This window comes from Poecilia mexicana, unplaced genomic scaffold (assembly GCF_051168715.1).
Source record: "Poecilia mexicana isolate PSO_F unplaced genomic scaffold, ASM5116871v1 scaffold_15, whole genome shotgun sequence".
In the NCBI taxonomy this organism is placed as follows: domain Eukaryota; kingdom Metazoa; phylum Chordata; class Actinopteri; order Cyprinodontiformes; family Poeciliidae; genus Poecilia; species Poecilia mexicana.
In genome coordinates, this window is record NW_028263384.1 from 13,434,588 (window position 1) to 13,461,903 (window position 27,316).

At 38.0% G+C, this 27,316-nt stretch overlaps 1 protein-coding gene across 2 annotated transcripts in view; it reads right to left on the bottom strand.

The window, feature by feature from the left end:
- Window positions 1-27,316, bottom strand: part of adam12b (ADAM metallopeptidase domain 12b) — an 84,715-nt gene that overhangs the window by 52,495 nt on the left and 4,904 nt on the right. For both annotated transcript variants that reach the window (XM_088012818.1, XM_088012819.1), the window contains exons 2-3: window positions 18,060-18,181; window positions 13,571-13,644 (exon numbers count right to left, since the gene is read on the bottom strand). In XM_088012818.1, the coding sequence (XP_087868944.1) occupies window positions 13,571-13,644; window positions 18,060-18,181 (196 nt within the window). The remainder of the gene's footprint in view (window positions 1-13,570; window positions 13,645-18,059; window positions 18,182-27,316) is intronic.

Here is a 27,316-nt window from a genome sequence, read left to right on the forward strand (position 1 = left end):
ATGCATATAATAAAATGTCTCTCCAAATATCAAATAATGAACTGAAATAAATATTTTGTCTGTAACTCAATATCTATTTCAGGAATAACTCCTGTTTTCCGTTACAATTTTTGAGGTACTAAAAGCAGTAGACACCGTGTGACTAACACAAAATGACAGCATCCCTATTAAAGGAGATGGTGGGAGGAAACTGATCTACCGTGGCTCTTCTTGCTGGATTGCAGCTCCTAACTGCTCACTTTAAAGTCAGAATTAATGCAAACATTTTAATCAGTCCCAAAAGCTCCACTGAATACTAAAATAATTTACAGAACGTCTCATCAAAGATCTTCAATGGAAAACATTTTCTAATACATTTAATTGTCAGGATTACCTTCAGTATGAATACCATAATAATAAATGACAATGAAAACACAATTTTAGTAAAGCAGTCACAGTAGAACAATAAAATCATACACACATTTATAATTATAACATTTCGAGCATATATTCAGGTTATTATTGTCATCCAGGGGCATATGTAGATGTAATACATTGTGGAAACAATGCTGCTTTTGTTCCAACATCAGGACTGAATGGAAATATTGCCAAATAGACAAATTTGTCTTTAATGTAGGCTAGGAAAAAGTGTGGTAGCTCCTTCCAGCCAAAGAGATTTATCGTGCCATATCTGCAAACCAAAACATTTTTACTATTCTTATCTGTAAATGTAAATAGTGGTAAACTGCAGCTCAGAATAGCTGCTGACATTGGTTGCAATAGCTTTTCATCCAGTAATGAAGTCTTGATGGTCAGTTAGACATCTGCATTTAATTTCATTGTGTCCTCCCCCACTGGTATACAGTCTGCCCATAAAAAGAAACCATCCAATGGTTTTTTTCCCCCGTCTTATTGTGGTAAGAGTCATTTTATTCATGTTTCCAGGTGTGTCTATATCGGCAGTACTTTTATTTTTTTTAACAAGCACAGCCTTTTGCTGCTATAAACTGCTTGAAAGTCTTAAAGCTTGACAGCAGAAATGTTGATAAAAGGTAGGAGTTGCAGAAAACAAATAAAAATGCCACTAAAACACTGAACTTTTAATGCTTCAAATAAAAGCAGACTCCAGACTGAGGGCGAAGCGCTGCAGTTTGTGCGCTAGTGACATCACTTTTACTGATTTCCTCTGTCCTAAACACACAACAGCAACAACCACCACTGCACAGAGGCGCAGTAGACTTGTTAAAAAGTGAGACGTTTCTAAGCTGCTGGCTGGAATATTTACCATCTTCAAGTGATTCCCACTCTGAATATACTTTTCCTTAAAACTGTAAAAAAAAAAAAAAAAAAAAGAAAAAAGAAGTGATGTCATATTTCCCAGCTCTTTTCAAAAGTGAATGATTTGTCAGAGCAGTAAGAGAGAAATGGCCTCATTTAAATACAGCGCCAGGAAATCGACACACAAATTCTGGTTTACCTTCTTGCTGCATGTGTCTAGAGTATTAATGCTGACTCAACCTGCTCATCTAATGTAAAGCTAGCCCCTGGCGATTGTGTCCTGTACACGCAGTGCACCACCAAGGCTGTCGTATTTACAGCTCAGCGCTTACGCAGCTAAATGCTATGCTCCTGGTAATATAAAACATGCAGCCGTTGATGGGCTGCATGAATTTTTATCAGTCAAACAACTAGGCTCAGTATTTTGTTGCGGCGCAACGTGATGGTGGGAGTAACTCAATAATCTTGGAGGCAACATCAGCAACGTGAACAGGCGGTGAACCATGAAATCTTAATATTGTAAGCTATTAGTGTAATACTCACTCGATGCGTGTTTGATCGTTGTTGTCACCGATGCAAACACCATCTTCGCTCATGCGTGAAAGTCAACCTAAACAATCCTTTTGTAGAAGGATGGAAAGTGTGCTCTACTTCTATAGAGAAAGAAAACCAAGCATTTGCAGGTTTGTCTATTTGTTTTAGTACATCTAGAATATCTAGGATGTTATTTATTATTCTGCAATGCCACAGGTGCAAATGTATTTTATTTGGGATTTAATGTAACAGACCAAAAAGAAATAAATTGCTGTGCATAGCTGTGAAGTGGAAGGCCATTCATGCATACATTTTTTACAAGGCAGTAAAAGTGTGGGGCGTTTGACATATTCAGTCCACTAATTGTGAAGGTACATCTTAAAATATTATAACACCATAAAAGAGTTTAATATTTTTTGTCACTACCGTAATTTCAGAAAGTGAAACCCATACATATATAAATTAATATGGCATGGCATATTTCAAGCCATTATTTTTTGTAATTTTGATCATTCTGGGTCACAGATGTGGACTTGCTTTCTTTGAACTTTCCCACTCTTTCAGAAAGGCCAGATTCGTGGAGTTTACAACTTAGTTGTTTTGACAACACATTTCCCCACCTGAACTCATCAAGTGTTAGTATGCACTTCCTGACTGTTTCTCTCTTTGACCAATCAGCTTATTTTGACTGCCATGTTATGGTAGGCCTTCAGTTGGGCCATGCTGTTTCCATTTTAGTGAGATGCTCAAAACATGGGATATGGTTTTGTAACATAACTCTGTGCACATAACATTTAAAAATTTCACTTTTACTTCACAATTATTGTCTTCCTTGTGCTGGTCTGTCACATGTTTGTGGGTACAACTTGAGAAAAATATGAAGAAGTTCCAAAGGTATACGTAGGGATATGTCAAAGATGGAACTCTTTACCTTAAAATACGACAGAAGAATATGTGTATTGTTCCCTGGTCTCCTCCTTCAAATACAATAATGTTCAATGAATTGTTGAATATGACACAACTTGTCAAAGCTGAAGAAACACAGCGATGTTATACTGCCTAGCCGCACATCTTCATTTTACTGTATATTAGCGACAAGCAAGTTCCCTGCTCCATTTCTTTTCTTTTTTTTAATTTAAATTTAAGTAGTGGCAAATTATCAGCTGCAAACTAATCGACTGCAAAGACATACAACAATATTTCAGGAAAGATGTAATATTTAAGCCTAATTAAGATAAGGTAGCTGGGAGACTGACTTTTATTTGCTGCAAGTTGGAACCATCTGTTGCATTAATTAATCGGGAGTTTTATTCAAGCTTTTCAAAAATAGCAAACAATGACCCCCACATTTTACAAGGAAATGTTTCAAAACACCACATTTTCTACATTTTGTACAATTTCTCTAAAAAAAATTAGAAGAGTGTCAACTTACCAACCATAAGGCTCATAACTCAATATTACATGTGCAAAATGACTCAAATAGTGCCTGAAAATTGCACCAAAAAAACTTTTGCAACTGAATTTTTTTGAAATAGTTCTTCTGTGGCAGCACAAAAGTAAAATCTTTATTTATTACCATCCATAATAAGCTACAAAGCGGAACTAATGAGGGACTTGGAATCTTCGAGGGAGGTGGTCTATTATTATTCATTGAAAAAGAGTAAACAACAGCATAAATGTTAATGTCAGAGGGTTTCTATCGGTCCAATTAATCTATGGAGGCTCCCTTGGGCAGGTTCATTGTTCACCCATAGTGTTTGTCTGCAGGGGAAATATGCAATTAGAAGCCAAGCAGAAAAGACATTAAAAATGTCTTTCATTTTTCTTCCTGCCACGTTTATTTTTGTCCCAATCCGTTACTGTTGTTGGGTTTTTATTTTATTTATTTATTTTTTTACAAGTAGTAATATATTTGGACTTTTTTTTTTATAAACAGTACACACAGACATTTTCTACAACCTGTCCAGAAAGAAAAGTTTTGTATCGTCATAGAAATGGACATTCGCTCTGATTCAACACACAAATAGTTTTCCAGCTGACCACACGAAGCCCACTTCCATTCTTCTTTAATAAATTGCTTCACATCATTAAGCACTCTCTTTACACTTTCACGGGTACTGAGCTGATTCCCCAATAAGATAATAGCACACAATCTGTCATTCTCCAGCCCATTACCCTGCAAACATGGTGGAGACGGAAGCCTTCGCTTGGCACTGATGTATCCGTTTAACATTGGGATAAGGGTGAGCAATCTGTCACCACTGTTGATGTAGTGTAACTTAAGTCATGGCAGTAGAACACAGAGTTGGAGATATTAATTAGTGGATAGGCCACAGGTGGGAATATAAAGTGCTTTTGACTAAATAAGAACTTTAATTTTGAGTTTAACATGCGAGAGTCTGGAGGAAGTCACTATCTGGACTATATTTATAATCCCAAATTCCCGTAGACCTCTACGTTTTCATTCATCTCTAGGTGTCCTTTGCATCAAACTACTTTTAAATCAATAGAGTCAGATTAGGAGTATCCTGCCTTTATTTTAGGCTGATTCCAAAAATTGACAATGAAATTCAGTAAAACTGTTTTTTTATTTTCTCTCCCATACCGGTAATTTGAGTTGCTGTGAGTCTTTCAAATATACTGCCAAAGTAACAGTCTTTTTAAGTTAAATATTGTATCAGCTTAATATGCTGCACAATATATTAAATTGTGCAGAATAACCACTGCAATATCAATTGCTGTTGTGTTGATAGGCTATATTTCATATTCATTCATCAACCACAAGATCATTTATTTAAATAATTCATGTAAAAAGAGGAACTCATATTCAATTATTCATTACGTAGAATTCTATTTCAAGTATTTATTTCTAATAATTTGAAGAGTATGCCTCAAAGATAACTTAAAGCACAAATAAAGTTTCTCAGACAATTTTAATTTTCTAAAAATAAAGACCTAGATTTTTTTTTTTTTTTCTGTGTTTCCATCAATGGGCAGGCGAGATTAAACCCAAACACCTAGCGCACTAGTATGACTCATGCTAGTCTCAAGGACTGATGTTTTTCTGTCACTCAACCAATGAACTGTGTTGCTTGATGCCAGTAGCTCCACCCTGACAATATCATGCCATTGTCATAAGGACATATATCTAAAGGGGGCCTAGGGATGCTGCGGTACGGGTCGGTTGCATGGGCCACTTTTACCGTAGAAACAAACAAAGCAAAGTACCAAACTGCACCCGCCCATGCCACACTGCTCAGTGGAAATGAGGTATATGGCATTTGTACCCAAGAGGCTGCTTTGTATGGGTTACTGCTGCGTGTCATCATCTAAGTGATCGACCTGTGGCTCGAAAGGAAGGCTAGGTTCTTTCAGTCCTCCCAAGAATGTGGTCAACGACATTTGTGCTACTTTTTCAACCACATTTTTCCCTTCCCTTAACGTTCCACAATTACGCGACCCACTAAAGCAAAACCAGGAACAAGTTGCTTGAGCGGAAATACAGGAATAACATAAAACCTGCAAATTTCTGAGAAAGTGCAGATGTTTCTTTTTCTTTTTCTTGCTAAATATACCAGTTGAAGTCAGGGAGAAACCTCCCCGTGAGTCGATCTGCAGCGTTACTGATAATGTCAGTCTAAAATAATGCAGCTGCAGAAATCTCAATGCTCTCTCTAATCTGTCTCCATTGACAGATCACATTGAAACTTAACCCAGATAAACACCAGCGAGACTTTCAAAGAAACTTTCCGGGCACACAGGTGGAAAAGTTTTTCGTTTCTCGACGACCGGCTTACTCTTTGTGCTCCGATACCAATGGCGGGTTATGAATCATGCACAAGGGCAGCTCTCCTTTGGAATTTCTCATTAAAACATTTACAACGCGGTTTTACTGCTGAAGACTGTGTGAGGCTGAGCGTGAAAAATGATTATCTAACACTTCTTCAGGCCCATTCCTTGGCAGGAGACTGTATATTAACAGCTGCATCTTTTCATAGATAAATGCATTTGGAGAAGGGCGGGTAGTAATGCACAGATCACATATGTATTTTATTATTCATAAAAAGGATTATGCACAGCCACAATCACACCCTGCAGAACATGCTTCCCTGCAGATGACAATAAATGACGGCAACTAAGATCTACAGTTATTACGAATCATTTAAAAACTCCCCACACATTTAAGATACTTTTTACTCACCTATAATAACACAGTAGTTCATTTCACTGACCCCATGCTGAGCACATCAAATAGCTTGATGCTAAGAAGCTTTAGCCTTTTAAAGGGAATTTGTGATCAAGGTGGTAAATTAATTACTTTGGTAACTACCAGCCAAAAGCTCCTAAGAGTCATACAAACCTGCACTCCTGACGGGGGGGGCGGGGGGAGAATGTCTGTAAAGTATATATCAGGTTAAAAGCCGGTGGAAGATGTTTCGACCTGGAATGAATGAGAAATGAACAAATGTGTACAGAGAAAAAACATAAAACGACAACAACAAAAAAAAAGAAACTAGAAGTGCAATCTGACCATAGTGGATAAGTGCTAATTGATAATTGTGGCAATTATTTGTACTGCTGTAGACTAAAAACAGCAGAAATATAGTTGATGGCATCAGTGTGTTGATTCATTTTCTTGAAAATAAATTTCCTTAATATTCATGTTAAATGTAATGCAAAAAAAAAAAAAAAAATATATATATATATATATATATATATATATATATATATATATATATATATATATATATATATATATATATATATATATATATACATATATATATATATATACATATGCAAACATGCATGATGGTTAAAGCTACTTAAGCCCACATAAAGCACCATTCAAATTTATTGATAGGCTCAGTAAAGATGTGTAAAAAGCCTTCAAATAAATTAATAATTTATTGAAGTCAAATAATCTCAAACTAAAAAGTCCCGTTCACAGCTGGGAAAAAAAAAAAAAAAACTGGAGGAGGATCTATAATGCTGTCAGCAAATTAATCTCACAAAGACCCTGGGAAACTTGTTAAGATGTGTAACAAGCTCTTTAAGACACTTATACATTTTGATTCAAAAATCTACTTGAAAACAAAATATTGGTAATTATTTGTCCAGGTCTTAAATAAAGGTTGCAAACGCACAATGGCACACATTTGGGGTGTTTGCTTAATTTTACAGGGACAATTGAAATAAGTTTGCTTTGGTCAGATGAGACTAAGCTTTGATGTTCTGCAACAAATACTCCCAGTGGGTTTGGTGTAAAACAGTTGGATTTGTGGAAAACCAACTCATGCCCTCTCTTCCAGCCCAAGCCCTTTCCTCTGGGCTTGTGTGTAAATGTGTGTGCGTGCATGCGTGCGTGTGTTTCAAAGCTCCAGCTAAATCAGTGCCGATTGGAACTGGAGGCAGCTGGCCAGTTTCTCCATAGAAGACTATAACATCAACCACTTCCTGGGAGAGTTTCTCTCCCTTCCTCTCTTCTTTCCTGCAAGCAATTAGGTTTTTGTTAGAGTTTTCCTTAATAAACCAAATTCTAAGTTATTCCCGTTACCGTTATTTATTTATTTTGGTCTTTGAGACAGGGCATGACAAACTGGGTGCTTGTCTGGGATCTGGGTGAGGTGGTTGGGAGAGTCTGAATAACCTGGAGCAGACATTATGATCTATGGAGAAATGGTGAAGAAAATAGCACCACGTTTCTCAAATCCCTCCCAGAGTTTCTTTGGAAAACAATGACTGTGTTTGCCTACTGGCAAAAGGGTAGTAGTAATAACAAAGGTGCTAACAGGGTGGAACCATTGTTTTCGTCAAAAACAGCTATTCCCTGCCGTACGTTTTATTTTCTGCTGATAAATGATCAAAGGTCGGTTCGTTCCTGCATCTTTCCCCTTGCAAACACACAGCTACAATAAAAGATTAACGTATTTCAAGATATTTTCCGCATCTTTACCAGGGATTTCAATCAAGATCCTTGTCTGATTTTTATAGAACATTCTTAGCCAACAACTTGGTGAAAAACTAACAATCCCTCTCCCCAGCAAAAAAAAAAAAAAAAAAAAATCAATGTCACATTTAGGGAATTACGGATATAAACAGAAAAAAGAGAGAGCAAATGGAACCAAGATGGGTGAGATCTATCCTAAGAGATACCTTGAAGTAATTTGGCACTGATCCCTCTGATCAGGAAACCTCAGACTCTAATCTCTCTTCTAACAACACCTGAGACTATTTTCTCTCTCCCTTGACGTCCTTCAAGGTTGGGCAATATTCCCCAAGGACTCTGCATTTTCCTCAAAACCCTTCAGCCAACTAATTAAAGGTGCCAGAAAGCGGACAGTGATTACTGCGTACTCTCAGCTTAATAAGAACTACAACTACAATGACATCCTGGAAAAAGAGGAGAAATTCACCATAAAATGAATATTTGAAGAGATAAAATGTGTGCTCATGGATTGAAATCTCAAATATTCTTGTCTTGCTTGAGACAAAAAGAAAATGGGGGGAAAAAAGTGAATATTTCTGCAGTGTTAAGAGCTTCAACACTCAGTAAAACAGTGGGGAAAACAGCACTGGACACAGCGAGCCCATGTAAAATAAGTAATTGTTGTTTTTTTTAGCTAATAGTACTATTGTTATTGGGAGTAAAATGAAACTTTTGCTAACAATAATGCACAGAATCTCAAAGAAGTGAGATTCTGTGTCTGTATGTTTTCAGCACAGCTTCTTGACACATCAGAAAATACTGCAGATGCACGGAGAAACTGATTTTGTGTGAGACAGAGCCTGATTGGTGATCAGTCAGATGAAAACTGACTGAAAAAGAAAATGCATGTTTTTCCAATCAGTGAATATAACATGCAAAGCACTACTGGGTACCACTACTGCCAGGTAGCACCGACAGATGCCCTCTTCAATAAATTAATTCAACTTCTTCACTGAAACACGCTCACAATTAGAGGGTCAACCTGTACGTCAATACCAAGCCCATTACCAATGCTGTGCCCAATCAATAGCAATCAGGAGAAAACGACATAATCTGAAAGCTTGGAAGAGGTGGCGCACCATTTAAACTCCTCCTCCTGTTGTCTCGGCTGCTCACCCACATTCTTCTTCAAGGAAGTTTTGCTTGTCATAGCGTCTCATCGGATTCAGACGGTGAACTCGTACGTCACCAGGTGTTTTTCCTCAACCTCAAAGAACAGCAGTTATCAAACCGTTGCTGAAGAAGAAGAAGAAGAATCGGGACAAGTCAGGGCTACAGGTCAACCTCCAACCTCCCATTCATTAGCAAATATGCTGAGAAGCATATTAAAAAAAAAAAAAAAGAAAAAGAGACCAATTACTTTGATGTTTTTCAGTCCAATTTTAGCGCTTACCACAATGTTGAAACTGATCTCGTCACAGTGTTTAATGAAATGAGTCACATCACCTGTTGGTGGCTGAAATTCCGTTCTTACATCATCTAGGTAGCTGTCATGCATTCAGTTTTCCAAAATGTAACTGTAACTTGACATACAGATGTACACTAAGGCCTTGCCAAATTAAAAAAAAAATAAAAAAAAAATATTTGGCGTATGTAATAAGGCACAGTCCAGCGTGATCCGACTGGACACCAGATATTTAGTCTAACAATGCATGAACCGATTGTGACAGCCATAAGAAAAGGTATTGGTATCTGGAGAAAATCCATACAGAGAGTTGGCACAGAAGTCCAAGTACACATGGGTTGGCATCAAACAGAGGTCCAATGTTTCTCCCACTCCCTCATCTGGCTTTGACAGAGCTGCAGTGACAAAAGAGCTGCAGAGGAAAAACACATGTGCCTGCGTGGAAAGCGGGGGCGGAAAGAAATATACGTTACAGGGAAGGAACGACAGCAAGAGAAAAGGGACAGAAGGAGTAAGAAATGCGTAGAGGCATAACAAATAAGCTCAATACCATACAGATGTACTGGTAATGAAGGAAGAACTGATGCAGGAGGGGGTAATATAAGGACATGTCAAAATGTTGCTTGTTAACTTTGATCCAGCTAAACAAAGTAGCATTTACATGAGTTTATAACTGATAAATCTAGCCTGTAACATATCTGCTAGAATCCACATCAAACACTAGTATTGAGCGAAGAAGCGCCTCTTGTCAAGCTTGACAAGGCATCAAAGCCGTTAGAATAAGCAACCAAGGAAATCTTTTCATCATGCAGTAAATAGAGTGGCTGAAATTGGGTTACATGCAATTCATTTCATCCCAGCCTCCTAAAAGATCCAATTAAATTCCTCAGAAATCTTGGGATCCTCCTCAGTGTAGCCATCGACTCAGATCCCTCCCAAACAAACTGATTAATAATACTCTCCCTCTGCGCAACGCACATGCAGTGACCTGTTGATGTTGTCGGCTCTGTTATTGAGATGGGGAGCGTCTTCTTCTCCTTAAAAAAAATAAATAAATAAAGCACACTGCAGATGTTGCTATGGGGATTTTTTTTTTTTTGGTCAAAAACATAATGATGTTAGTTAAAAGTGGCCATGGGTTTTCAATAGACCTCTTTCCTCTTTTCTTTCCTGCCACAGAAGAATGAAAGGAAATGTTCTCACTGGGAAACACATGGTCATTTGTAGCAAGCTAGGTAAAGTAGGAACACCACAGTTCTTTGTATTTAGGAAGAAATACTCCTGCATTTTACTGGTTGCAATCTGAACAAGTCTAAAGTGAACAGCAATGACGATGACAATTTTTATAACTAATTTTTTCAGTGAGCTCAGAAATGGCTGTGATTCAGAGAACGATAACTTCCTTTACTTTCCTTGTACTAATTAAAATAAGAGTATTTTAAATAGTCAAGTATCACAGAGAGAGAGAGAGAGAGAGAGAGAGAGTGGAAATATAAAAGACATCTCTAACTCACAGGTCCTTCATTCTTTTTTTGTCACTGATAATATAGTTTTTTTTTTCTCCAGCAGAGTTCAAGTTAGATAAAGTAAATATTGTTTATACAAATGGGTACTTCTTACCCATTTGTATAAACAATATTTACTTTGAAATGTACCAAAATGTTAACAAAAATAATCTTAAAAAAAAATTCATAAATTAAAAAAAGTTTGGGGCTCTCATTGTTTTATACTAGGATGCTTCATACCACAGAAAATATGTCTTCAGAAAAGTGCTCAAACTCAGTGGAAACACTCAAAAGCGAAACTCATGCAGTAGTATACATTACTGAAAGCTAAGACTGTGGTGTGCAAAGTTAGGTTAGCAATTTCTTTAAAAATTAAATCCACATATGCATTTATTCAAACTTAACCAAACAAAGAGCATATCAGTCAAGAACCACGTCAGCTATACTAAGCCTAAGAGAAATTATTACATTAACTTTAATCCACTAAGGAGGAGGAGCTGTACATCTTTTCCACTTTCTCTGTCTTCCTTTCCCTCCTAAAACATAAAGACCTTGGTCGCCCCCCCAAAAATAAAAAATGCTACAGAACTATTTAATCAAGACTAATGTGAAATGTCCCATGCCACCACTATTAATCATTTGAAGTTTGAGGTTTGTGCCACAGATCAATGTATTACTTCAAAGCTGCAGCTGCTGGCACAGTTATAACATCTGTCTTACTTTGTTTGTACTGTACAATATGTCAACCCTTAAGGCATTAAACATGACATGACCATTTCTGTTGGCCTCCTGAAACTAGGAAATGTTAAGTCAATAAATTTAATTATCCAAACAGCAAAGAGGATGACATGCAGGGGGTCGAGGGGGGCTAATTGACTTTCTACATAAATCTAAATCACAATTAAAAACATAAAAAAACCCTGATAGCATTATTTCCATGCTGAATTCTTTGGCTTAAACATTTACAAGCTCTGTAGGGTACTTTGTTAAAAAAGCTGTGGTCGCAGCAGTTGTGGCTAAACGTTGTAAAAGAGAAAGTATGTCAGTAAACTGTACTGGCAGCTCACTCTGTAAGACTACATAAAAAAAGTTTAAGAATGGAATATGGCCCAAAAAGCATAAGGAAAAACCCTTTTTAACTGAAATGAACCCACGACGAAGCCCGTGTAAATGGGTAATGAATCTAAATTTATATAATGCATGGAAAAAGACTGACAATCAACCAATGAAAACAAACCTTATGGACCCCAAGTGAGTACTTTATTCACTGGGTTTGGAACAAGGGAGCTCCAGAGCAAACGACCGCAGCTCAGCAAATTCAAACATAAAAACAGTAAATGTAAAATGAACAAAACTTCTAAGTTTTGTTTACATCACAGACCCATTCACCCAGACACAATCTCAAGGCTCACACACTCACACAAGGACACTAGGATAGCAAGTTTCTTATCCCAAGACACACCCTGGTGTGGTGGGAGAAGCCAAAATCAAACTAACAACAAAGGATGAACCGCATCACTAATATAATCCACACCCAAGTCAGAAAGTAAAAAAAAAGAAAAAGAAAAAAAACTTGGCACTGACTAAATGTCTGTAAACTTTTGAATTTGAGGGAAGTTACAAATAATCTCTAAAGAATTTTTTTTCCCCCAAAGACTCTGGGAAAAGACCCATTGTTGCCAAACTGAAAATATTACTGCTAAAACGTATTCTGGACGTTTGCTGGCCCGCACGCTTTTCCTCCCTCTTTGCTCGCGACTGGACGGATGCGCCCTCGGCACGACAGACACACAGGGGTCAGAGACCACCTGTTCGGCGCTGGCTGAACCGATGAAGCGATATCAGAGGACACATCTGGCCTGACAGCAAACAGGCTGGGTAGGGATGGCAGAACGCGCCCAGGCCGGTGACGTCTGGTGACGGATGACTCACGGCTGATGCGGCAGTCACTTCAGGTGACATGCAGAACAAGAGGCGGAAGTGTTACCCTGTACCAATGTGTTATATTTTTGTTTAGTTGATTTTTTTCCCCCTGTGTGATATCAGGCTTATTTTGAGAGAGAAAAAAAACACATAGGACTGGATATGGGTAATATGAGACAGGGATGGATTGGAAATTGAATTAATCTGCTCCCATGTTACCCCATTCTTGAATCTTACAAAAAGTTTTTTTTTTTTCTTTGTGAAAATTCAAACTGTGCATCCCAAAATCGTCTGGAGCCGGTGAGTTTCAGGAGTTGCGAATTTAAGTTCATTAATTAAGAGTCAATGTGTGCATGCCGGAGCATCGGGAGGAAACATTATGTCTGAACTCCGTCTGAAAAAGAAACGCCGAGAGACTAAGAACCTGAATCGTTTCAGCTTTCATTTGCTTTCACATCAGTGCTTCTTATTTTATATGACACAGTATGTGCATAAGTGTGTAAGCCGCTATGAATAACTATCAGCTCAACGTGATTCCTATTCCTCATTCCAGAGTTCATTGTGTTATTTTCCACAACATAGAAAGGAGAGAAGTAATGAGAATTTCAGCAAATACGTTTTTTTTTTTTACTTTTTTTTTTTAATTTCTGAACTTGCTTCATCCTTTGGTTCTTTTATCAGCTTTTATCTCTCAACCCTTCAGAGAGAATGGACCATGAAAAGAGTCCAATCACTATTGGACATACTATTTCTCCTTTCTTGAATGTGCTATTTCAGAACCTAAACCCACATAGCTTTTCTTCCTTCTCCTAAATAATCTAAAGTTTTTTTTTTTTTATAAAAAATAAAAATAAGTGAGCAGAGCTTTCATCTAGCTTTGTTGAAAACCACGCAGCAGTCGTGATCAGTATGGAGGAAACCTTGACATGAATCACACAAAATCACAGGAAAACTCACTCATTCTTCTCCAGTGACAGGATCAGCTCTTCACCTTCTGCAAACACCACCAGCTGGAGTGACGCAGGATAAATCTGTAACACAAAACAATACCAACTTTGATGAGGTGGCGCCCTGACCTGGATTTTTTTTGGGGGGAAGCTTTAAAAAAAAAAAGGCTGCACACGAGAAAGGAAGTGATAGGGCACAATAGTGGAGGAGGAAAAGGAAGAAAGCTTCCACATCCTTCACTTCCTTAGGTTGTGTGTGTCACAAATTAGATAAACTGAGCCCAGACTCTTTCCTTTTATGAAATAAAAAAAAAATCTGTTACAAAAAAAAAAAAAAAGAAGTCATCCAAGTCGCTGCAAATGTACGAAACAATCTACAGCTAGGTACAAACCTGTTGTTTTTTTTCTACAATCTGGTGGGTAACTTATTTAACTCAAAGCTGTGTTTTTGCTGCAGAGACAAGCTTTAACCAGAAATTGTGTCTAAAACTGGCAGCCAGTATCAGAGCCGAATTTCGATGCAAATGTAGCTTCGTTTATAGCCTCTCAAAGCGTGTCTGTTCCAGACTCAAAAAAATTCCCCATATTTGCAAAATAACTCACCTAGAATGGATGGTGAGCGTCTATGAACAGGAATTTTGAAGTCTTGCGAAACATTAACAGTTTTTTGTGGGCATAACGATCTACTGGGGCATTTTATAGCATAGAGAATGGATGTGCTTTGATCTAAACCAGGTAGAGCTTTCGTTGTATGTTCTGGTTTGTGGTTCTGATGAACCGCTGATGTCGTCTCAACTGGGAATCATTTTCGCTGGTTGGTGTTTGTATGGATAGTTGTCTGTCTCCTATGCCTTTTATCATTTATTATTTCAGGTTTGCTGAGTAGAAAGCTTGCAGCCTCATCTCAGGTCTTAGAAAGTTTACACGAGGATACCATGAAATTCTCTGAAATTCTCATAAGTGCCTATGAAAGGAGTTTATTCCTCTGTTTGTAAAGTAAAGTTGAATAATACATCCATCATATTGCGAATCAATACTTTAGTTTATTACCAAACTAAAAGTATCTTCTTTTTTTTTTCGTATTTCCAGACTTTGCCCTTATTTAGACCAAGGGCATCGATCATGAAGCAACAGTGGGTCAGAGCTATTTATAAGCTGGCACACATGCTGTACATGGAGTCTGCACACCATTAAAAACTGTGTGCTCCTGAGTGCATGTGCCATATGTCCTGCTCTGACCAAGCAGGGAGGCTGGTGTATGCTCACCTTAACCATATGGCTAAGAGAAACATAGGGAGTTTTTCAATGTCAAGATAAGAATTAATGAACAAAGACAGCAAATCTACAGCATATGAAGAATTATTTCAGGCTGTGCACTGATGCTCATCATAGTTGGGTCTTTCACCAGCTATTAAGGGAAGAGTCCGGGCTCCTGCAAAATGCCTATAAAGAATTTGGCAACGCAACGTTTGCTGTCACACATAACCTTTTTTGTCTCCCTCATTGTCTGACATTAGATTAGAATGAAACTAATGTAACTTAATTTAGTCTACTTTGTGGCTAAATTACAGTAAAATGAGCCTTCAATCTCTTGCCCTTATAAGAATAAGCTATAAAGAAACTGAACTGTATTGACATGGTTCAAACATTCGAGTATCTTTTTCCACAAGCTTCTCATGATATGTTACTGAAGTGGTTGTTTTGTGGAGATGGACATGTCTATAACAATCTGTCCCGCAGATCATTTGCAATCTATAATATCTTCCTTTCAGTGGATAATGACCCCCTTTCACCAGCAACCTGTATCCTCACCATGCCTGTTTGTATGTCTAGGGGTTGATATGCACATTTACTAACGAAACACTTTTATCACTAGGACCTGTCTAATTCCTGGGCAGTGTGATCGCTGAACAGTCCAGTGCAGTTTAAACTTACACATAACTCTTTGAGAAGATCAATTGTATTTTTCAAGCATCTGATCTACAATTCTTGTCCAGATGTTTTCTTTGAGTTATTAAGATTTTTCCATGATCTTAAAATATATCCACTAGTGTGCCTCCTCCGAACTCTACTGTTATGGATTGTAAAATTCAGGACGTTTTGAGTTTTCTTTCTTTTCTATTTTTCTGTAAACTGGTTGAAGTTTATTTCCATGTCCTAATGGAAACAACCCCAAAGCTACAGTGACTAACTGAGGTCATTCTAGCACGAGCTGGTATATTTTAGTCAGTACAGCACCGCACACACGAGGCTAAGGTAACTTCCAAAAAGCTCACAGAAGTTCCCACTCACAAAGAGAAGAGCGGTATTCAACTATTTGGTGAGATGGTATAGTAATTAATTGTTTGAGATCCAAATAGAGATTCAAATATAATCATCTTAGATTTTAGTCCAACTGTTTTGCTGCTTTGCACTTTGTAAAAGTCATTTGTTTTCTTCTTTGTGTGTATACGGCTAAAGGAGAAGCTATGTGCATTTTGTCCTCCATCCAGCAAAGACAGCAAGTAATGATTCTGCCATACTTCACGACTCACCGATAACCTGCTGGCACACAAAAGCAGCTTCACAGTATAAATCTGTTCTCCAGAAGGGTTTGCTGCCATTGCCAATAAGACCATCACCAGTTGCCCTTGTGGTCAGCTTAATTTAGGAGGAGGGGAGGGTCAATTTGTAGATAACCTCCCTTAAAACAAAAGTGTCCTCTTAACAGAAATGCCTTATGTCAGCAGTGGCCAATGGGATAACACGTCTAATGTAGTGGAAAATGTGTGCATAATTAATCCGTGAAGCTCAAAGTTTCAATTCCCTGCTTGCCTACGTGACATATTTGTGATGTTTATGTAATTAGCATCACTAGCCTTCTGCTGCTGTGACGGACCGAGGTTGAAAACAAACAGCTCTCTCAGATGGGGACTTCCCTTCACCAGGAAAAAATCTCAGCGCTCAGGGAGTTCTCAACACCTACACGTTTCCCTTCTCAGCAGAGTTTTCAAAGTGACGAGTGGCAAATTTAAAACTTATTCTTAAAGTGGCAAGAAGCCGGACAGGAATTTAACTGCCAGCAAACAAATCTAGAGATTTTGGGCAAGGAATATTTGACTTTCTTGCATTTTTTTTATTTTTTATTTTCGCCTACATTGTTTACGCAGGGCATGTAAGTTCGCAGGTTCTCTTATTGCCTCTTCCTACACTGAGCTATTGTCACATAGCTAGGCTGACCAATGGTTATATGGTGATGATGACAGCATTACACTGTGTTTAAAAACTTCAAAGTTAAATTACAGGTAAATAATAAATTTTCCTAAAAATCCAGCGAATGAAAATTGTTTTAAATAAAGATTTGAAATAAAATCCAATTGGTTAAATTTTAAAATGAAACTGATTACATGAATTAATTAAATGGTAGATTACTATCTGCAAAAATTACACATTTTATGCAAAAATATTTTAAAAAGCCTCTCTCTTTTTCCTAATAAAATCAATGCTGCCACTTGTTTGACAGGGTTTAGTGGCTTCATTGATTATATGCAGTAGAATAATACGTCTAGCTACAATGCTTTTCAGTTTAAGAGTTTAAAGCAAAGGGATACACACCCCGTTAATCTGACACCCATAAATACAAGTCATAATAAGTAATAAATATCACCTAATCAGTAAAGAAAGTCTGACTGTGTGTGATTTAATCTCAGTATAAATGCAGCTTCTCTGTAAAATCCTTGGAGATTTTTTTAATAAGTGAACAAACCTCATTATGAAAACCAAGGAAATCTGAAAGACAGGACTGCAGACCTACCAATAAATAGAAGTACAACTAAACTGACAGGTGAAGAGAAACACACCCAAAGAGGGTTCAGTAACTCAAGAGGAGCTGCAGCGATCAGGTAGAAGAAGATTGTGTCACCAGAACAATTATTAGTTGTGTACTCAGCAAACCCGGTCTTCACTGAAGAGCGAAAAAGAAAGCAATTGTTGAGTAAAAGCCATAAGAAGTCCCACAAGTTATGTTGCGGAAACAGCAAACGTGTGGAGAAAGGTACTCCAGTACAATGTTGGCATTGTGCTCTACTTAGTATAGCTCTATGCGTTCACAAACAAATACATTCCTGTTTGTAATTGTAACGAGACGAAACATGGACTGAATACGGTCGCTAAGTGACGTATGCCACTAAGTTAGTGAACTTGGGAAAATTACTCCAGGACTTAAATTTGGCAAAAACTTCATAGCATGTATATTGCCTTCAGGGCAGCACGCAAACAGAGAACAAAGGGAGTGAGGGCACAGAATAAAACACAACAGGTGAAATATCAGGAGCGATAAACAAAGCAAAAAATGAAGGGGCTGTTTGAAGGAACCGATCGAGCGTGGAAGCAATGAGCAGTAGAGGGAATCATCCGCCGCGGCTATGGCAGACAAAAAAAAAACAAAAAAAAAACAGGCAACTGTATTTGGCTCAGCTTATTGCCAGGGAACATGTGCTGCTAAACAATATTGTGTTTACCCCAGGGGTGAGCTGGCTGAGAGGTCTTCGCTCTTTGCCCTTCAGTATCAGCGGTACCGTGGTCTCATGGTGACGTGGTTTGGCTGCATCCTCCTGCCGCTTAGCCTTGTCTGGAGTACTTCCTGTAAAGAGACGATCTAATTAAGTCAAGGTCAAATTTAGAAACACATTGCAAACAATTTGGAGACAAAGCCTTGGCCAGTAGTACGGTTCAATAGTATCCCTAAAATCCCTGCAGGACTAATAAAAAAAAAAAAAGAAAAGAGTACTTTGTGGCACTCATGCAGTTAGGCCAACAAAGATGAAGAAGGTTCAGACACATTTCATTGCACTATTAAAAATTACAAACACACTGCTGGGGAAGAGTAAAAAGCTCACTCTTGTTCCTGGGAGTAGATGTGTTTCGCCCCACAGGACCTCTGCCACAGACACAGCATCAATAATAGATGCTCTCGCGCAGTTTATAAGTAACTCAGCCACGGTTACATTTCTGAACCGAAATGTTGTTTAGAAAAAGCAAGCAGTATAAAAAAAAGTCTGTCCAACACCCTTTTTTTTTATTCTTCCCACTTTTACTTTATTTAGTAAGTCATAAAACACCACAGTTCTGCAAAACCTTGCATCTTTTACTTAATATCCTTGCTGCTTATCCTTCGGCTACTCGGCTTCTACAATAAAATAAGCAAAGTTTGAAGCCCTGTGTTGTAATTAGCACATAAAAAAAAAAAACTCATCACTTGGCAGGGGAATCCTAAGGCACCTACACAGTATTAAAAAGGGATGAAGCACATTAAACTGAGTTGGACCTTTGGGCAGGATGTGGGAAATGTATTGAGAATTCCCAATCCTCCCTCGACTTTTCTCTCCCACTGACTGCTGGCGATGCCCCTAATGCTCCTTCGACTTTACTGAGCATGTCTGCATTATAGCAGGCTTACTGGGCTTCCTATGAAGCCCAATGAATGATAAAAAACCCATGGAGCAGCAGTGGAGATGAAGTACAGAGGAAAAGTTGAGCTCAGAGGGAACCAGGTGATGAGATTCCACTCTCCTGCTATGACAAAAGTAACAAAAAAAAAAAGAAGGGCGAAGAGAAAATCTGTATATATTTAATATCAGCCCGCTTATTCTAAGCGCTGGGAGAAATGCAGATGCAGCACGTGGGGGTTCACGCTACGTAGGGTTGCAAATATCAGTTTATTTCTCCAATTAATCACTGAAAAATGTCTTAGACCAATCAGACTTACCAAATACTCCTTCTATTTTACTGCTTCATTACAACAAACTTCAGTAATTACTGCAGAAACTAACAAAGATTTTCAGAGTAAAGGATGAACTATATAAAGTGTCACATAATAAAATAAAATAATAGCATAATTATTTTTTTAGATATACAAATAAAAAAAGCTGACATCAAATATGATGAAATTAAAGAGAAAGAAAAAAATCAAATACACCTTTTCAAGAAAGCATCTTAAGGAAGCTACAACATTTACACAACTGATTACATTTATGAACCGTTTGTGTAATTTATGAGTTTTTCTGCTTTAAATAGTGGTAATTTAGATATCAAAACCAAGACAATAATATGTGATTAAAACTGGATAATATCAAAATTGTTTCGCTTGTAGCATAAAACCAGCACGTTAATGCATCTTAAAGGCATAAACACTTATTCAGGGATGAGAACGTAGCATACAGGCAGTGTGTTTAACTTCATTTGTCTTTAGTGTTTGCTCATTATTAGACCCTAGAGGGTCGACTCTTTACATTGTGGTCATGTCTGCCACTTCTGCTTTTATGGTTCTGTTGAAACCTTACAGAGCACACCGGCAAGCTGTCACTGGCTTTACACTGATTTAAAAAAAAAATAATAATAATAATAATTCCTGATCTCATCTAACTATAGTTGTACTAACCACCATGTTTACTGTAAAGCTCCAGCTCAGACTGAAGCAGAAGTCAAACGGCCACATGCAGCCAAAGGTTTAAGCAAAATTAAGAGTAGATTAAATATTAGATTTATATATATTACATTACCATTTATTTAACAAAGGCATATTTACAAAAAAACAAAAATTGAGAAGCGCTGCGCATCTAAAGAAAAGGAACATTAAACAAACTTTTTTTTTACCCACTAAAAATATTTATTTCCCCCCTTTCATAAACTACGACTATTAGAGACAACTAATTAAGAGGCTTTTTTAAAATGTTCACCTGTGTGTTTTAAGTGAGATGATGGAGACGATGCAGTCCTCACCTCACAATACACTTGAAAGCCAAAAGCATATGATCAGGTCCAAATGGGTGCAAGCTGTTTGTTTAATGCGAGTGCGACGCTTCTGGTTGTTTGATGACGAACGTCAGCGCTGTCGCCCATGTCATCGCAACTGCATTTGTTGCGACATCAAACAGTCCGACAATGGCTACCCACTACACTCGTTTTTTTTTTTTGTCTTTTTTTACAGATCCTTTTTCCACAGTGCATAATAAGCTAACAAGGGTATAAAAGGGACCTCCTGCATTTTAATGGCAGAATAGAACATGTGCCAACGCTGTTTTCTTGGTTTTAGCGGTCCATGAAAACCACATTAGACAGATGGAACAGCGTGACTAAGACTAAAGAGCTTTGCAATAAAGAAAAAAGCTTTACAAAAAAGTAAAGTCAGAGCATCATTATACCGTCACTTACTCTTTGCATTAAGTGTTGGGTACTTTTCAGTTTCATCCTTGCATAATGCATACTGTACTGGACTCTATTCTCAACTACACAATAGAAAGAACGATTGATTAACTACATAAATTACACAGCGAGTCACGTTTAAGAGTTTAAGTGACCGTTGCATATTAATACATGGATACATGCTACAGTGAATGGATGGGGTTTGATACGTGTCAGTTGTCTTTTATAATGAGATGGAGCCCGCTGAGCTGACATCCTGTCCGACTGACTTATGTTTAGAGCTCAGATACTTTATAAGCTTCTTTGCAATTAAATAGCAGCGTAAAACACAGAAAACACATCAGATCTGACCGTTCACACACATTTAACTGGCTGTTGCAGTTCACCTTACATGGCTTTCTCCCATGCAAATTGCATCCTGGACTTTTTAAGACCTTGCTATTCCATGACAATCAAAAATAAATGTTTTGCATGCCTGTGAGAATATGTCAAAGGTGCCCTTTAAATATTGAAGTTTAAGTCTAAACTATGACAGAATGATTACACAGTATTTTGAATGTGGGATGCAGCTTCAGTCAAGGAGATATGATGCAGTGAAAAAGTCAAGATTTATGTCTCTGTTGCTTTTTTTTGGTTACAGTGTAATTCTTCAAATCATTACATTTCTTTCTAAGCTGGGTTAATAAACAGTTTTTAAATGATAACACCATTTCTAAACCAATTTGGCCCCATAATTATGATTGCCTTCTAAACCTAACAACTGCCTGTGCCCCCCTTTGCTAGCAACGACTGCCGCTAAGTGCTAATGATAATTGAAAATTAGTCTTTCAAATCGCTGAAGGGGAGTTTTGCCCACTTTTCTTTCCACTATTGTTAAAATTCAACCACATTGAAAGGGTTTACAGTATGAACAAACCGTTTGGGGTTTTTCCACAGGACTTCTAGTCAGTCTAAACCACTCCAAAATGTTTTTTGTTGATTTGCTGTTGTGCTTCGGATGACTGTCCTCCTTCATAAACCACGTGTACTTACAATAACTCACACAAGTAGCCTGAGAATGTTCCTCTATCGCCACCAGGTCTGACTGCGAGCACTGGATGAAGAAGTAAAACCACCTTTCAAAGGTTTTACTGTTGTCTAGTCAGTTTAAAAAAAACGATTTCCCATAACTCTCAGGCGTCATAAGGATGGGAAAAGTGAGAGGAGCAGGTTTTTTGGTTTGTTTGTTTGATTTTCTCTCCCGTTTTTTTTTTTTTTTCTTTTTGAAATACTACCCAAGTTGATCCTACAGGTCTGGCAGTAATCAGGTCTTGGTGTGTCTATTGAAACTGAATTCAGCTTTCCAAAACATGTGGTAAATCAAAGTTCAGGATTCAAAAAGAAAGACAATACCTATTTTACATAGAGCTAGGTTACTCTGGATCATTCCCCCCCTCTGTAAATGAAATTTTCATTTCAAAACTGCTTCCGGCTTTTACTCAGGTGACCCCTGATTGTTTCTTTAAGAACTGAAACATTTTGGTGAAACAATAAAGCAAAAAGAATAAACAGGATAAAAACTTTTTTGCAGTACTGTATTCTTTAAATCAACAATGACAGCTTGTTTGCATTCTACTGTTAAACAATATGGTAAAAAAATAAAATAAATAAAATAAAGAAAATTCCACCATTTCTTTCACTGTCTGAGCAGTTCTGATGCCGTCTCCTCTTGTGAAAGCTCCAGCTGCCAGTAGAGCCAAAAATAATGAAAATAGAGTAATTACAACCAGAAAGAACCTGGCCAAACCAGTCAGAACCAAAACAAATCACCCTCTTAAGAGTTAATTGAAATAAATGGTTTTGGTTGGATCATATGAGGCTACATGTTTAATTCACCAACAAGCAAATTATTCACCTGGTGAATAATTTGGTTCCGAATTCAATGTGAGGAACCACCGACATTTTCCAATAACAATGATAGTGGCTTGATTAGGAAGAAAAAAAATCCTTCTTCGGAAGATTAATTTTTCTTTAAATAGTTATAAAATTGATTAGTCTTACAAAAATAGAGAGAATATTCAGAAAGCTGAGGTGGTATGAAAGTTTCAGTCTCTTTCTACAGAGAGGAACCTTGTTACACAACTAAGCTGCACCTGTTGCACGGAACCACATTAATAGTGGCAAATGCAGAAATCACTGGAGAATTAGGTCTTAAGTTAATCTTCCACTAAGTGGGAATAAGTGTGACTTTCTACCTCTCACAGAATATTCTTACTTGAAAAGACACAAGAGTTAAATGAAGTGTAAAATAAAAAAAAACAATAAAAAAAAAAACGATGGTGCATTTGAGAACAAAGTTTAATCAAGTCAGCTCCCTTTTCTCTGCACCCCGCAGCACCTGCTGGCTGAGGTAAGTGTGCTTTTACAGCTTCGGATCATTTTGGGGGTTTCAAATGCTGTTTGATGTTCAGTTTGTTTGATGATTTATTTATTTATTTATTTATTTTTTTTGTGGGAGGGGGCAGGGAGAGGTGTAGGCATGGGGATAGTCGTGCCAAACTCTTTAATACGTGTGATGGTAATCATTCTGTGCGTTTGTGAAGTTCAGTTTGACACACCTGTATCAGCTGCCCAAAAAGAAGAGCCGACCTTTCAAACAGCAAATGCATCCAACATCCATGACCGCGCTGCAGTCGGCTTCATCTTTGTTATTTGAAACCAAAACCGGGTAAACACCATCTGCTTTCTGGAGAGGACAGTAGTTGCCAAGCCAACCACAATTATATTCGACACATACTGCACATGATGGAGGAGGGGGTGCGGAGGGGGAATCAGCTGCAGGTCAGACATTTAAAACCCCAGCTCATCTGCCAATCAGACGGTTTCCCTCCCAGTTATCAAATAAATACACTGCCGACCAGGGTTTTGCAATCATCACATGTTCTCGTGAGTTGTGCCTTGTCAGCAGCGCATCAAGACGAAAACCCTGTGAGTTCCAATACTCACTGATCATTACCTTCCCTGGTCCATACATGACACAAACAAGTTGTGAACAGAAATAAAAAAAAAACTTAAGTACACATTTCAAAGACTGTTGTTCCCCACTAATTTCTTAATTTGTATTTCTCTTCGTTTAGCTCCTGTCACACAGTGTGAAGATCATTTCTGAGAACAAATCAGACGAAGACAATAAAGGATTCAGTAGAATAATAACAAACAATAATTTGCCAGTCAATTATGATGATTTTCTTTCTTTTACAGCAAATGAAAATAAGGCAAAATAAGTACAATAAAGTTTAACGGGAAAGGATGTTCAATATCTGCTCAAAGGTTATTTTTTGAAATGTACTTTTAATCTAAGAAATGGGGGTCATCAGAATGTACATGCTGATTTATTGAATGCGAATAAAAGCATGTGAGGAAAAAAAAAAGCTGAAAATTGAATGGAAAGAAGCACTGAAGTGTTGCTTTAGAGAAATGATCTTGAGTTTACACCTGCGGCTCACGTCTCTACAGTCGCTCGTGGAGGAAATCTGAGGATTAAAGGCTCTTTAATGTTTCGTAACGCTCCATCAACACCTTCGTCAAGGATTCCCATCCGTGGACAAATTCGGTGTGCAAAACACACGTCAGCTAAATGCAGCAGCGGCATGCGTCTGAATTGTGCCCTCGAACATAAAAGGCGTCTTAAAAAAAAGAGAGAGAGAATGTCGAATGAGGTCACTTTGAAATGCAGAGCTGTTCCTCAAAAGCAAAATGAACATATGCAAATGTTTTGAGAGCTTGTGTAACTGGGACGTCAGACTCGGTCAAAACTATACTAACCTGGAAACTATTTTAATAGTTACAGGTGATTAAAGTAAGGCTTTTTTAAATTAAATTCGTTTTGTTTAGTATTTTCCCCCAATTTTTTGAGCATGTCAAAAGTGTTGCGTTTCAATTTCTCAAGTTAAATAATAAATCTCTTCTATACAGTGATTCCAGACTAATCCAAGATATAAGACAGGTCTTATTAAAAAAAAAAAAGAAAAAAAGATGAGGTGTTGCTCTCTGAAGTTCTTTCTACTCTCTAGCTTTTGAATTAATGTGTGACGCTTGAAGCAACTTCAAAGAAAAAAGGACTTTCAACTGGAAATAAGTCATCAGCTCAACATATGAACAGGCTTCGCTTCTACTCTGTGACAAAAAGTACAAATGTATTTTTCATCTCAGCCGAGATAACAAAAGACCTGCTTTAACAATATTCTTATTTAGTCCTGGCCTGTCAAATACTGCTACGCTGTTAAAACCCCGTGGCATGTCAGACATAAATAGCACCTCCCGGTTTCAACGCTGTGAAAAAACAGCCACCGCAATACTACTTGGCAAAAGCAAAGGCAAGGCACTCCAACACACCTGGAGGTAGGAATAGAAACACGAAACGTGACTTTAAAGTTATTTATTTCAGCTTTTGCCATAATGTCAAAGTCTTGATTGATTTGATGATTACAATTTATTGTCGCAATCAACTTGTAATAATTAAAGAACTTGTCAGACTGCCATTGATTGGGGACACTCGTGACAGTTCAAGAGTGTCACTAAATCTTCTTCATAAAAAGGTAATGATGAAAACTGGCGTCACTGTGGGGACATTTCAATAGTAAAGGTAAATGCCAAAGCGGTTTTAAAATGCCCCCCAAAAAACCTGTAGCACTCTATGAAAGATTATGCTAGAAAACCTTTTACACAATTAGGAATATCTTGAAAATACAAAAACCCAGCCTGAAATAAACAAGAACATAATATTTGATTTAAAAAAAACTATCTTTTTTTTTTTTTTTTACAGAAAAAACTATTCGTAACCCTTCATCTGATAGCTGATCTTCTTTATTGCGTAATTTTAGCAAAAAAAAAAAAAAAATCCTTCTGGCGGTTCCCACATCACTCAGTTTCCCACTGATGACACACAGGGGTAATTAGCACTGAAGTAGAGAAAGTGCTAATCCTGTACCAGGGTGCTCCCAGTTTCAACCCACACAGAACATGCATCCCCTGTTACCGACCCAACATTCACACTGAAAACACTGGTAACATGAGACGTTTTGGGAAGGGTTGTCGAGGTTTTGCTTGTGTGTCCCCATTCCCATCCTGTGGGAGCAACAGAGGAAAAGCCAATTCCCGTCTCGCCTCGCGCAGATTTGTGTATTATGCTGCAGCTCCGCCGGGGGGGGATTTAAGATTGGAGGATTTGGGGATTAACGGGAACTTATCACTCATGCCACCTAAAAGAAATTTGTGAGGAAGATGAGATTCAGTGAAGTTGATTTTAACCGTGCCAGAAGCACAGTTTAGAGATCAGCTTGTCAATCTGTCAGTTCAGCTCCCATCAGCTATCTTATTCACATTTTTACTGAAGTCTTTATGCGTCGAATGTCTTGACGTATTGCTGCTGCTTTATCTTATTTATTCACTAGGCTGTCATCAGGTTTTCAGCTTAACTTAGTTTATTTCTTCTAGGGTGATTTGATGGGTACTTTTCTTTCCTTTACCATAATCACTCACTCCTGTATAGTCCAGTTAACAACTGAATCTTTTCACATTTTGAAATCATTTATGTTTGTGACAGAGTAAAGTATCAGAGTATTTATTCATGTTAACTTTGTCTGTAAGAAGGTAAAAACATTTCCACAGCCTTATATTTCCAAAGTGTGTCTAATTTAGAGCACTAGTCTGTTAATTCTTGACATGAAGCTTTAGGAAGCAAAGACGTGTATTTTTACTCTTGTGCCTCACAGTGTTCAAATTCACTCCTAGCTTGCAGGGTTCAACATGTCTGCCTCGTATTATATTCCCTCAAAACAGTTGCTATCTTGTCCATCAAACACTTCAATACAAAGGGCAATAGCTGGAGTCCTTGGCTTGATCCAATCAACAACATCTCAAGATAAATACACTGACAGAGGTGTGTGACCTTTCTGTTGTGAAGTTATTGATGTCCGGCAACCCTAGCAGTCCATCCCTGCTGTGCCGCAGTGTGAGTCTCAGGCCTGAATCATATTGTTATCCTTTCTTGTTCTGTCCTCTGTCTCATCCAAGCAAAACCTAGTATCTCTTAAGAAAGGCGTCCTGTCAGAGGAGAAGACACAAACCCCAGCTGCTGGTTTGGAGATGATGTTGTGCGTATGTGTGAGAACGCGGCGTCTTCTTTCTGCGGCATCTACAACCACTCGTTCGTTTTAATTTCAAAAGCGTACGGTGGCATGTTTATAATTTTCTCAAATCTACAATCAGTCCACCATGAGCATTTATAAATGCTTTTTACGGATGTGTTGCAGGGGATGAGGGACTGGGTGGCCTTCTCCTTGACATCAATCCGCTATTTTTTCCCCCTCTCCGTAAAGTCATATTTTACTCTTTCCTACAGCCCAGATTGTCTTACAAAGATACAGAAGCCTCACAACAGCACATTCGATCATGGCTGCAGGAGAAGGTGCCTTCACACCCATCTTTATGTCAGGCTGATGTAGACCGAGGGGAAATAAATCCCTCCTCATCGATCAAACTTGACTGACTGGTGTTTGTCAAGGCCCTGTAGGTGGGGTCTGCGGTTCTGTTG